General features: G+C 34.9%; 1 protein-coding gene across 6 annotated transcripts in view; it reads right to left on the reverse strand.

The window, feature by feature from the left end:
* The window catches only part of Iml1 (GATOR complex protein Iml1), a 43,890-nt gene that overhangs the window by 23,441 nt on the left and 6,544 nt on the right, over window positions 1-13,905 (reverse strand). For 5 of the 6 annotated variants that reach the window (XM_080170173.1, XM_080170171.1, XM_080170170.1 and 2 more), the window contains exons 15-32: window positions 12,800-12,922; window positions 12,315-12,402; window positions 10,750-10,845; window positions 10,615-10,674; window positions 10,443-10,478; window positions 10,166-10,340; window positions 10,004-10,067; window positions 9,693-9,765; window positions 9,478-9,540; window positions 8,569-8,658; window positions 7,995-8,117; window positions 7,451-7,527; window positions 3,357-3,452; window positions 3,072-3,193; window positions 2,548-2,628; window positions 2,057-2,123; window positions 1,228-1,300; window positions 128-243 (exon numbers count right to left, since the gene is read on the reverse strand). In XM_080170173.1, coding sequence (XP_080026299.1) covers window positions 128-243; window positions 1,228-1,300; window positions 2,057-2,123; window positions 2,548-2,628; window positions 3,072-3,193; window positions 3,357-3,452; window positions 7,451-7,527; window positions 7,995-8,117; window positions 8,569-8,658; window positions 9,478-9,540; window positions 9,693-9,765; window positions 10,004-10,067; window positions 10,166-10,340; window positions 10,443-10,478; window positions 10,615-10,674; window positions 10,750-10,845; window positions 12,315-12,402; window positions 12,800-12,922 — 1,623 coding nt within the window. The remainder of the gene's footprint in view (window positions 1-127; window positions 244-1,227; window positions 1,301-2,056; window positions 2,124-2,547; window positions 2,629-3,071; window positions 3,194-3,356; window positions 3,453-7,450; window positions 7,528-7,994; window positions 8,118-8,568; window positions 8,659-9,477; window positions 9,541-9,692; window positions 9,766-10,003; window positions 10,068-10,165; window positions 10,341-10,442; window positions 10,479-10,614; window positions 10,675-10,749; window positions 10,846-12,314; window positions 12,403-12,799; window positions 12,923-13,905) is intronic. The other variant, XM_080170172.1, reaches the window with a different exon arrangement.

The following is a 13,905-nucleotide window of genomic DNA, read 5'->3' on the forward strand; positions in this document are numbered from 1 at the left end:
TGTATATGTTCTTACTCTTAATCAATTTATTGGATTTTTCTAAAATCTAACAATCTATTGCTTATCTGTAAATCTATCCATTTATCTACCAGTCACATATTTATCTATCTATGTAGTTACGTAGTACCTGTCCCGTGAGTGTTAGTTTATGAAATATTTTGCCAATGGAAAGCCAGTATTCTTCTGTAACTACAGGTTGTTTGGATCTATTCACCAGGGAACTTCTTTGTCGATGCTGGGTATCTGGATTGAAAATATAAATACAAATATAAATGGATAAAAAGTATTCGTGGATATTATGACAGGGCAGGGGTGTATATTCTGCACAAGATTTATTTTTTTCCCCGGCTACAAATTTTTTTATTCCCCCCCCCCCCCCTAGTTTTTTCTCACCAAGTAGGGGGGAAAATGAAAAAATATTTAAAGAGCTCTATATTTTATTTATTTTATCCCTCCTACCACACATTTTTTAGTTTTTTTTCACCAAGGAGAGGGGGGGGGGGGGGAATGGAAAAAAATGTTTTCAGTTTTCTTACTTTTTACATTTTTTCCCCTCCAACCACCTATTTTTTATTCCCCCCCCCCCCCTGAGCAGGGGATCCCATGTAGAATATACACCCCTGTGACAGGGGAAAAGTTTTCGTCAATTTAGGTTGTTGTTAATATGGACATCACTTACTGGTCAGTTCGTTCATCAAGTAGGAGGGGAGCTGACGGGATAAGGTAAATGAAGGATCGTTTTTTTAGCAAACTAAAGTTTCACTTTAGTACTTGATAATCGGGTGTTAGATTCAATTAATAATAAATCAATTATAAAAACTACCTACAATCTATAATACAAAGTAGAACGATGTCTGTCTGTTTGTTTGTAGCGAAGGATCTCGCTAACCGCTGAACCGATCGGGTTCTCCTTTACAGGGTAGCTTCTCATAGGTCCCGGGAAGGTTTATAACTATTTTCTTGGGGGGTGGGACACCCAAACCCCCCAAAAAAATAAAAATCCCCCCCCCAAAAAAAATTTTCTTTTTAAAACTAAAATTAAAATAGTGGGGTCGACTACACCCCCCCCCCCAAAAAAAAAATTTCTTCCCCCATAAATTAAAAAAAAAAATTTCCTCTAAATTTAAAATACGAAAAATTGGTTTGATCAAACCTCTTGGGGCAAAGCCCCTAGAGGCTAGGGGCGAAGCCGCTAGTTTCTTAAAAAGGACTGAAAGCATAAAATACCTTTCTTTTTCGGGTCCACAGATCTTTTTCCAGTTGTGTTTAAGGCTTTTTCTTCCGACTTAGATTCTGATTCCTAGGATTAATTTTAGATAAATTAAACAGTGATTTAGCTATTTAATTAACATTTACCTATAATACAAAGTAGAACGATGTCTGTGACAGTCCGTCCGTCTGTCTATCTGTCTGAAACTTAAGATCTTGGTGGGACAACCCCAACAACCAAATAAACATCCCACCCCATTTTTTTTAAAACAGATGTGTTCACTAAGAGATATAAGTTTTCCGGAATTGTAATGTAGGGAGTAGATTTGAAATCTGCATCAAATTTTAAGGATTTTTTATAAAATTCGTTTTTTGTATAATTCTTTATCTAAAAGCGGAAATACAAATTAAGTTAATTAATTTTGGCATCTGTGATTGGTGGATTTAAAAAATCTGCGCTCTGATTGGATGTCGTACATCATTCAACCAATTAGAGCGCAGGTAGTTTAAAATCCACCTATCCTATTGGTCAAAATTAATTAACTTAAAATGTATTTTCGCTTTTAGATAAAGAATTTTACAAAAAACGAATTTTATAAAAAATCCTTAAAATTTGATGCAGATTTCAAATCTACTCCCTACATTAAAATTCCGGAAAACTTATATCTCTTAGTGTTCACAACAAATCTATAAAATGTGACTTAATTTCCTACAGAGAAACTGATTAAACCCAGTTAAATACCAAATAAAAATGAATATCTTTAAGTTTGATTCTATATAGTAGCTAGGAGTGCTTCCTATCAACTCTTATGGATTCGCCTATAAAAAATAGTAAATTTTTTTTCACCTTTTGATTTACAATGAGCTGAAAATTTTGTGCCAATCTTTGTGATATAAGCTCATCAAATACCTCTCTGTATAGATATTTTACGTGTAAAAATTGCCACAGTAAAGTAATGAAAATCTCTAAAACTGACTATCAAAGGCTTTTGGAAAGTCAAACGAACAACTTAACATTTTTTAACAAGCATAACAAAATCTATAAGTTCTAAACCTCAATTTTTAAGAGAAGAACTAACAAACAAAATGTAGAATTAAATGCTTTTAGGACAGAGGATTGTGCAAACAAATAATCATTTCAAATAGAGCAACAATAAGAGATAATTTCTCTATGGAACACAAAGACGAAAAATTTGAATTTTAAACCAAATACAAATGATATAATACGAAAATGTAGCCGTCTAAATAAAATAACTAAGGAAATCTTATTTCCTTTCCATGGACGAAGTTTGATGTCTTAGAATAATTTTGCTTCAAAATAAAAAAAGTAAAATATTCCTGGTTGACAAGGGTGGTTTCTGTAAAGGAGATCTGGGAGACATATCTGAGGTAAACTCTTCTGGCGTTAAGTTGTAGTCACTAAAAACAAATTATTGCATTGATGATTGGACAATGACATTTTTTTTATAAAATTGCAATCAACCAATCAAGTAAGAGCTTCTTGAAGGAATTCAAAATGAAAGATAATCCTAAACAGATATAGTAGCTTAATGTTTTTATTGGTGTGTTTTACAATTTTTAGAATGTTGGTCGAATTTTAGTCTATTTAGCTTGAAGGGGGACGGGTGGTGGGTTCTCATAAGATTATATGAAAGCAAAACAGAAACAGAAACAAATTATACTGGCTTACTGGTTAGTCAAGTAGGAAAATTAAAAAACCATGCGTTTTTTCTTCTTCTTCAAACGCTTTGCTAATGTCAAAACAGCATAAATTATCTTATATGTCCTTTCTTTGTTTATTTTCTTTATCAGCATAAGAAATCATAACAGTGAATAACAAATCCAAGTAGCTATAATAATACCTGATTAGATATTCATTCTCCAAGCTCTTTTGTTCAGGTTTATAATCAGTAGTCAACGGTAAGCAAGCAGGATAGGTTATACTCTTCCAATCCACTCCTGTCGCTAGGGTCGCGTCCCAGGTCTAGTAAATACAAACATGGATGATAATATTTATAAGTAACAATGCAAAAAAAACGTGTATGGACAAATAGACAAAGCTAGTTAAAGAGCAGTTATGAAAAATATAAATAAAATAAAGAAGATCGATTTTCCTTTTTTTAAAACGACACAAGTTAATAATATACCTTTTCTCCCTGATTGATAGCACCCCACATGACATTACCCAGCTTAACCTCTGAGTGGGAAATGCTGCGGATCCGTGATTTCTTCTCCTGTTGATACTGAAAATAAATAGTAATAGATCTAGGGTAATATTCTAACCGTAATTAGCTCGGTTTATTTCATATTGTATATCCTTAAAGTATGACCAATAAAAAACTTGTTAGGTATATATTGAAACGATATGAAAGAAAAATAAAAGTCTATTGTTTTAAATGGATTCCAAATAAGTAGGTACTAATTGAGAAATCAGACTTAACTACATTGAAGTAATGTTGAACTACTAACAAAAATTATCTTCGATTTTTTTCCAATGTTGCTAAATTTTTCAATGTATTAAAAAACATTAAGAAAAAAATCTTCGAACTGAAAAACATTGAGAAAAAATCCTCCGATAAAAACAACCAATACTAATGGATGTCGAGGAAGAGCTTTTACGCAGTGCATCCAACAGTTCAACACCACCAGAGCTGCAAAGTCTTCCACTTACCCCTCCGCCGGAGGACACCAGAACCCAAGTCAGTATGAATTTTTCTAATTACTGACCAGCCAATGCCAGCCTGTCTGGTCAGATTATTGCTACTCCTGGCTGGCATCGAACCTAACCCTGGACCCATCACCTACTACTGCTCTGTTTGCTCCCTCGTTCTCCATCGCAACTCTCCTTCAGTTCAATGTACAAAAGGCAGTGAATGGGTTCACTTTCGCAAAACTAACAATTGCAGCAGACTGGTCAAAAAGAAAGAATGGTCAACATACATCTGCCCAGCCTGCCTCCACGACCCCTTCCCTACACAACCCCCTACACCCCCGCCCCCCACACCTCCTCCGCCCCCACCTCCTTCTTCAAATAATCAATTCCCCACCCCTAACTTCGACCATTACAACCTGAAGATAATGCAATGGAACTGTAATGGCATTGGAAACAAATTACATGACCTCATACAATTTGTTCATGACAACAACATCAAGATTATTGTTTTACAGGAAACAAAACTTAACAACAATTCCAAAATTCCAACAATTCCAAACTTCACATTGATAAGAAAAGATAGAGAAAGAGATATGGGAGGAGGCCTCGCCTACTATGTACACTCTTCAATGGATTTTACACCTAACCAAGTACCTGCAAATGACAACATCGCTGAATCACAATCATTCAGAGTTGGTAATATTAACATCAATAACTTATATATACCACCAGTGACGAGCTGCCCCGCAGATTACTCCCCCTCTCTTACCCCCTTCCTCCAATCCAGAGACTCTTTAGTTCTAGGGGATATAAATGCACATGACCAACTTTGGCATTCCAGTATCCAAGACCCTAGAGGATCCACCTTGTCGGATGAGATCAGCCCATCCAACTTAGCTGTACTAAATGAAGATCATCCAACAAGACTACCATCACACGGACAACCAACCTCACCAGATGTCTCACTTGCCTCACTATCACTTGTCCCAAATATAAAATGGGAAGTCAAGAAAAGTCTTGGATCAGATCACCTCCCCATAATTATAACCATCTCTACATCTCTCAAAATATCTAAATCTATCAAACGAACCTATGTGAATTTCAAAAAAGCAGATTGGGAAAAATTTACATCAATAACAGAAAATCATTTCTCAAATGTACCAGCCCCCACCAACATCTTTGAAGCTGAAAAAACCTTTAGACGCATTATCAATAAAGCAGCCAGAAAATCCATACCTGCAGGTAGAATCAAGGACACTGTACCTGAAATCCCTACCTCTGCTATGGATAAAATTACCAAACGTGACGAATTAAGAGATAATAACCCTTCCTCTCCTGAAATCCAACAATTAAATTATGAAATAAATTCTGAAATAAACAACTTCAGAAAAGAGAAATGGAAGGAAACCGTCAATAACATCGACAAAGGATGCTCATCAAAACTATTTAAATTGATAAAAAATCTGAGTAATAAAGACGTTGCCAACCCCAACCAGGCAATCAGATTTAAAGGCAAATATCTATCCCTTGGGAAAGATATTGCCACAGGCTTTGTGAAACAATTCACATCAGTTGTTCACCACAAAAGTTCCAAGAACTCCAGAAAAGTCACGAAAAATATCAAAAAGAATGTTCTTGATGACTCTATCTCTTTCACCCCTGAACAAACAAGAGAGGCCATAAAGAAGTGCAAAGCTTCTAAGGCCGTAGGCCCTGACGGGATTTCTAACCTGCACATTAAACACCTTGGGCAGAAAGGAATTGAATTTCTCACTGCCATCTTCAACATATCTGTCAGCTGCAGCAAAATCCCCGATATCTGGAAACAGTCATTTGTAGTTCCTTTACTGAAACCTGGAAAAGACAAAGGAGATTCAAATTCCTACAGGCCAGTCTCATTATTATGCCCAGCCATCAAAATCCTCGAAAGACTGATTCTACCAACACTACAGGAGAATCTCCCAATTCCTGACTTTCAACATGGATTCAGACAACTACATTCAACTGTAACTGCCCTAAATGAATTCAACACACAAGTGTCTGATGGATTTAGTCAAAAACGACCACCTGACAGGACAGTTCTTCTGCAGTTGGACCTCTCCAAAGCATTTGATATGGTCAATCTTGATAAACTTCTATCAGAATTGAACGAGTCTATATTACCACCTTCAATAAAGAGATGGTTCTGTTGTTACTTGAAAGGAAGACAAGCACAAATACATTTCCGCAATTCAACATCTAAATTCAAAAATGTACGTACAGGAGTCCCACAAGGAGCCGTCACATCCCCAGTGCTATTCAATTTCTACCTTTCAAAACTTCCAAAACCACCCTCAGGAGTATATGTAGTTCAATATGCCGACGATATTTCAATCTACACCACAGGTACAAACATCTCTGCCATGAGTGAACTAATTAACTCATATGCTGAAGTTATTGCCAAATATCTGAAAGAAAGAGACTTGATTCTCTCTGCCGAGAAATCTACAGTCACCTTATTCACCCCTGACACAAAAGAATTCAACATCCACCCTCAAGTTATCATCAACAACATATTAGTCAGGCTGGAAAGAAACCCCAAGCTTCTAGGTGTTACTTTTGACACCATGCATACTTTCACTCCACACGTCAATAACACAATTAACACAGCAAAATCCAAAATTAACCTGATGAAATGTGTAGCAGGAAATAACTGGGGACAGAACAAAGAAATGTTAACCATGACATACAAAGCTCTAGCTAGAAGCACCCTGGAATACGCCATTCCCGTCTGGAGCCCCATTATTTCTGAAACTTGTTGGTCAAAATTACAGATCGTTCAAAACCAAGCACTTAGAGTAATTACAGGCTGTCTACAAATAACACCAATTGTTCATCTACACAGAGAAACGAAAATTTTACCTCTGAGAGAACACGGACAGATGTTAACAAAACAACATCTACTCAACTGTCACCTCCCTGGCCACCCAGGTAACAAGCTTCTGGAACAACCTGTACCTGCAAGACCAACCCGAAAACCAACTTTTTTGAGACTGAAACCATCAATTAACCATCTACTACCAGTACCCGACAAAACAGCACTAAAACAAGGAATAAAAAGGGTACACACACAAACTGTACAGTCCACCCTTAATCAATATGAGAACAATAAAGTCCTAAATGGCACACCACCAGACATAAGCAGTGAAGAAGAAAAGCTTACCAGAAAAGAAAGATGTCTTCTATCACAATTAAGATCCGGCTACAGCAGCTTATTATTCTCATATAAAAGCAGAATTGACACCACTGGCACCATCGAGGATAAGTGCCCCAAATGCGGAAGTTCCCCCCACGACACCCCCCACCTCTTCAACTGTAAACAAAATCCTACTGACTTAACTCCAATTAGCCTTTGGACAACGCCACATCAGGCCGCTAACTTTTTAAAACTCGACGATGGAATCACCTGAAGAGATACCAACATGTTAGCGGTTCTTGGTGTGACCTTCTGTGGCTACACAAACAAACAAACCAATACCTAATATTAAAGATAATCTGTCTAGAGCTTAATGTAAAAATGGTGTTCGTTTCTTGGTACAAATTGTTTACCTGATTTCCAAGCGATGTATCTGAAATCTTAGTCAGTGTTTGTTCAGACACTTCTTTGTTCGGGGTAGATGTCACAACTAAATGATAACATGCTGTAAGTTAAGTTACTTACAGAAAGAATTTTCCAGTAAGGTTCCGAAACCGATTAATGTCCGCTGGATCAAAACCAGTTCACAGCCATACTAAAAAATCATGTATAGCATCGTATAACAGACAATTTTCCACGAATATTAATTAAAATTCGTAACAAAACTTTTTTTAATCTAGGAAATAATTTTTCATTTAACATTCGCGGAAAGCTGTCTATAATTCGAAGCGATAAAAAACTATTAAATATCATCTTTTGAGAGAACTAACTTAATCTACAAAATACTAAAGGATTAGTATATATCTCAATGTAAATAGTCCTTTAATCACATAAATAATTTTAAAGATACTGTTGAGAGATTTTTGACCCCATCAGTAAAAAAAAACCAGCATGCAATGACAAATCAACACAAAAAAACACACAAGATAAACTTTTAAATATATGTTAAAAATTCACTTGAAGATTCCGTGGACCCCGTGGGGCTGTATCTGCTCTCGCTGCTCTTACGATCCCGTCTGTGTGCTCCGCCCTGGTTAACATGGAACCTTTCTGTACCAAAGTGAGGTTGGGCGGTGGGTCCTAATACACACAAAATCTAAGTCACGCTTAATCTAAGAATCAACTTTCTAGCAAATTTTTCTCAAACTTTAAAGGGGGAAACTTGTGGCAATCTGATGAATGCTTAAAACCAAGATTCTCAGTTAAATGAACATTCTAAGACTAAAACTCAATTGGCGTATTTTATAATAGTTTAAAAATCTATTTTTAAAAATTTGGACTTTTAAAGCAGATTATCTTTTTAGGCAACATATTGTCAAAAGTTATCCCCTTAAAACATACATTTTTGTTTAAGAATAAAAGTTTGAGAAAAATTGCAAAAATATCAATTAATTTAGGCTAGATATTGTTTTATATTAACCAATAAGTAGATAAACATAAATTCTAATCAATCTTAATTGCTATGAACTAAGAAGTTTTTTTTTAAATAATGAAAATTCCTAATGCTAAAATGTTAAAATAAAATGATAACCTTTGGGAAAGATATGTGTCCAACGTCTTCTATTGGAGGTGAGTTTTACGGATGAGATTCTGATATCAAATGGATTTATCAGGGCACGTCCTGAAAACAATAGGTAAGTCATCCATCAAAATATTTAAAAATAATAATGCGATATTTAGAAAGAACCTCATTATTTCAGCAAGTGGACTATACTAATTCATGTATTTGGATGACAGGAAGTAAGGATAGGTCAATTAATAGTAAACGAATCTTCCCCTCCAAAACCTTTTGAACAATAATAAATAACTGGTTGCTGAAAATTGATGGAAATGTTAAATTGGGATTAAATTAATATAATAATAAGGTAAGGGGTTAAATAACTTTATGTCCACACCCCGAGGAACCTGTACCGACTTTCAATTGGGTCTTTGAATATAAGCTAATGGCGTCATAAATATTCAAACGGCCAAGTCGCAACAAAACAGCAGAAAGTTGCTAGCAGACGAATAAGGTCCCAACACTGGATTATACATCTATAGGATTATACTCCTATAAAAGGAGGAGTAGGTTGCGCTAAAAACCCGTAAAGGTGCGAGTTTTAAGGCTTAAAAATAGTAGTAGAACGGTAATATTCACTAAATATGTATATTTCTTATTAAAAAAAAAACTATGGACAAATTTTTATTTTTAACATAAATTTTTATCGTTCTACTACTGTTTTTAACTTAACTCACAACCTTTACGGATTTTTAGCGCAACCTACTCCTCCCTTTATTGTATTAGTGTTTACACTATCCAAACCTATTTTCCCACAACTTTTAACTACGAAGGATTGTTTGTCGTTCATTGTACTTATCGCATCCCTGCCATATAGGAATTCAAAAAGTTGCACTGATAATGAACGTAGTCGTCCTTGTTTAACTTTATAAATAAAATAACCTGAAGGGGCCATCATAGAAGTTTTATGATGGGTTGTGTAGATTGATCCATCGTCTAAGCTTCCTTAAATATATGATTTTAAGAAATTCTAAATAAAATATTATTAGTCTCTTCTTATTGAAGAAGCCTGTAGACTTAAACATACTTATTGTCAAAAAATCAAATTAATAGTAAATTGTTAAGAGAAATTCTTAAAAATTGTTCAACAAACTGACCTCTTAAGCCTTTGCGTTCAAGAGAACCAAATCTGACTTCGCCCAGTGATTTAGAATAGATCTCCAACATTTCCTAAAAATGGAAAAGAATCCCAAGTGCATATTATATACCTACCTAAAGTAATAGTTTTTTTGTTCCCTTTAAATTGACAGGTCCAGGGAAGGTTTTTAACCTATTTTTGGGAGAATACAATCATTCTCTAAAGAGAAATCGCTCCTAAAAAAATTCTCACCCCTCCCCGCACTTGAAGCGCCCCTAGAGCTTCTAGTGGGCGTAGCCGCTAGTATTTTTATAACTTACTAATCTTTACCTTTCCATCTTTGATAGAAGCAGGGATGTTTATACTTGGAGTACATGATATCTCAGATCCTTTCCTATAAAGAAATTAAAATAAAATTAAAATTTTAGGTTTCAAAAAATTTAGACTATGTTAAGTGTGGTTTGATTTGATGGTACTGATGCACTTTTTTACCTGTTAGGCACATAGGAATCATCATAGCTGTTCTGTTTGGACGACGACATTGATTTGTTAAAATCTTGCCGCGTCTGATTATTTCCAGAACCGGTTTCTATGCTCGGTTTGCGCACATTGCCGCCATATTTTCTGCTGCTTGGACACGTTCTTCGTGGCAAACTACCAGTTCGACCTAAATATATGAATGTACCTAACTTTACTTATTATCAAAATTATTGAATATGAGGTAAAAATATGTAAATGTGTAAATGCCAATGAAGAATAAAAACATTACCTGTGCTGTAAGGACGGTGACTGGTAAAATTAAGAGCCTGTTAAGATTATCACATTTTCTAATTTTAGTTTGGCCTCTAATAATAGGTAGTGGTACAAATATTTCAGATAAAATAAAGAAATTAAAACAGAGAAAACTTTGATATTCAGATTTAAAAATAGTGTGATAATTTCCTGGTTATCATACTCGTCATAATCAAACGGAGCCTCGGGGGTTTGAATTCTTGTGGTACCTAATTTAAAAGGTTAAATACAACTGCTGTACAGGTAAAGTTATTTCAATCTATTTCTCAGTTTATGATACTTACTCAATGAAGATCTGAAGTAGCAAGATTTCTTTTTCTCCTCTTTATTCTGTTTATGCTTTGGAGGAAGCTTTATTCGTGGCAAGAAGTTTGAATATCCTTAAAATATAAAAAACAGTTTTGAGAAATTTTGAATTAATTAAAAAATGGTACTGTAGCAACCAATAGGTCAATAAAGTAAAAGGATATCTCTGAACCGATATCACATGGTTCTCCTTAACAGTGTAGCTTCTCATAGGTCCTGGGAATGTTTATAGCTATTTGGGGAGAGGGTACCACCAGTACCACCCTCTCAAGAGAAATCACAAGAATAAAAATATAAAGCGCCGAACGAACAGTGGATATTTTTTATTATCAGCTGATCTTGACATGGATTAAAAAGATAACATTTTACGTGTCCCTAGTGAGCTCTAGGGGCACTAGTAGGTCGAAATGGTAAAATTAACCCATTAGTGCCGAGCGCCACTTTTATGGGCCGATCGAGCTGTAAGTTTCAGGGAAGCTTTATAATGGTCAAAACGGAATTCGTATTTTTTTGTTTTGCTCTAGTGGCGTGCACAGGAAAGTTGCAAAAAAACCCGGTTCGGCTTGGCCATAAATACCAACCAGGCATTAACACCCGTTTTTGGTGCTTTCCCCCAGTTTTAAAACCCGGTTGACCTGTATAAACCCGGTTATTTTGACCAAAAATCGAAAAATGTAATTTTTGAATGCCAAAAGTGAGATGAACACTTTTTAGAACTTTGATACGATCCGTAATTGAAAACTACACAACCTCATGTAATCTAAAGAGCTACAAGTATAATACGAAGCGATTTATTTCAAATTTAGTGTTTCGGCTATAGGTGCCGCCGTTTTCGGGTAAAAAAACCCGTTGCTCGAAGTTTTAAAAGACACACACTACAAAAAAAGAACATATAAAATTTGGGTGTTACATATCAGAAAACGATCAGAAAACTATTGGGTGACACCTATAGAGATTACTAGGGTTATTATGGTGGCTCAAACCCTTACTAATGACGTTAATTGTTATGTTTATTGGTTGAAAAGTTAAAACCGGGTAATAAAAACCGAAACCGAGCCGGGTTTTAAAATTTTCGGGTATGTATGGCCAAGCCGAACCGGGTCATAATAGGGCGTAAAAAAACGATAAAAAAATCATATAAAAAATAATAATTTGAATAAAACGAATTCACATATAGATGTACTTGTCAATAAACATTAGATTTCACGAAAAAAATCAGCGACTTTACTATAAAAACAAAAAAGTTAGAAGGGGTATTTTGAATTTCATGATTTTCAAATTTTGTTGAGCTATACCATAAAACGGAAGTAAGCTAAACTGCCTGCTCCAGGGGGAAATGAAAGCCAGGGTAGTAGAGGAGGGATTCATACTGAGAATGATGCAATTATGGAGCCGGAAACCGGTTTTTTATCCATTTTTCGGAACCGGGTTTTAATGTCCGGTTCGGCACTAATGGGTTAAATTAGTATACCTAACTGATTTATTACACAGGCACAATAATCAGTATTAGCTATAAGGGTTCTCGAATGCATAATAATCTTACCAATCTTTTTGTTTGAAGTATAGAAAGAAAGATTAATCCACCAAGGAATAGAAAAATCCTCCTGGTTATCTTTGCCTCGAGTTCCATTCTAAAATAAATTTTGTTTGCCAGTGAAAAGTACTTATATAATATCTTTGGCCACTCGGGCCAACAAAACTAGAATTAATGTTAAATTTTTCCAGGGATCTAAAAGGGATAAGACAATGGCCAATAAATTGATGTACATCCCCAATGATGATACACACAATTATCTCTTACTGTTGATTACAATTAGTGGTTGAAACCTTTGGACACACAACTTAACAATCCAATCAATCAAAATTCGATTAAAGTCCCCAAGAATGTTAAGCCAAAGAATAAAAACGTAATTATAAGACTTTGGGGTGATGTGTAATTAACAGTCCAATGTCCCTTCTCTCCCTGTAATTTTTCATTTTACTAAACGTGGAAATTTGTTTATAATACGATGCTAAAAATAACTATACCTTGGGGTGAGTTTTAAATAGGGGCACAGCATGTAATGGTTGTTCCCCCACACACAACAGATCACTGCCCACTCCGCTGTCGATCATTCTTTGCTTCGTGATCACTGTCAAGTCTCTGTCAACCTAAACATTTACATTTAATTCCAAGGCACATAGGCTACAGAGATTAGAGATATGCCAATGGTGTGAAATTGCAAGTTTGTTTGAAAGGGAATGAAACATTGAACATTAAACAGCACTCCTCTTCCCCCCTTCCTAATACAGAATTTTAAAAAACAATGTTATTGAACCTAAAGAGAACTCATAAAATTCATGTCCAAAGGGAACTACCCACAAACGAGAGCAAGTGATTCTAAGCACCTTCCAGCATTGATCCATAGTATTTTTTTAGTGAATATACCTACTAGGTTTACTTTTTGGTTTATCGACTAAAAAGTTAGGGTTCACCATGGCTTTATATGAAAAAAAACTTTAAAAAGTAAAACAATATCATCAAATGTTTTGATGAGTTCAATCTGTTTTTTTAAAAAGCTTTGACACAAAGGTATATTGTTTTGATTTAAAATGTATATTTAGAAAAAGGGTTGGTAACTTGTAATATTGTAAACAGTTTAATTTAAGTACTTTTGCAATTTACAGCATTTGATGCTTTTTTTGTCGTGTTTTTTTAAATTTTATCCTTTGAACTCAACAAAGCATTTGATGATATTGCATCAAAAAACGATTTTTTTTTATATAAAACCATGGTAAAACCCAACTTTTTAATTGATAAATCAAATATTAATTATAAACCTAGTATATTCACTCAAAAAATACTATTGATCATTGCTGAAAGGTGCTTAGAATCACTTGCTCTCGTTCGTGGATAAAATTAAAAATTAACAAATGTAATTAATTCTCTGCTAAAGATCTTCACATATTTATTGGGTAATATTTTTAACTCTTCACATATGTAGGTATAGATCTATTTTTTTTTTGTAAAAAATATTTGTTCTTTTGACTTAAATAAGCAAGGGGGGGGGGGGAAGTTTTGACACATTTGCGTAAACCTGGCACCTAGGCTTTATCTTTGGACTGAGAGGATAATCTTAAAACTTCGTGAAATT

This window comes from Acartia tonsa, chromosome 8 (assembly GCF_053477335.1).
Source record: "Acartia tonsa isolate MP-2025a chromosome 8, ASM5347733v1, whole genome shotgun sequence".
NCBI lineage: Eukaryota > Metazoa > Arthropoda > Copepoda > Calanoida > Acartiidae > Acartia > Acartia tonsa.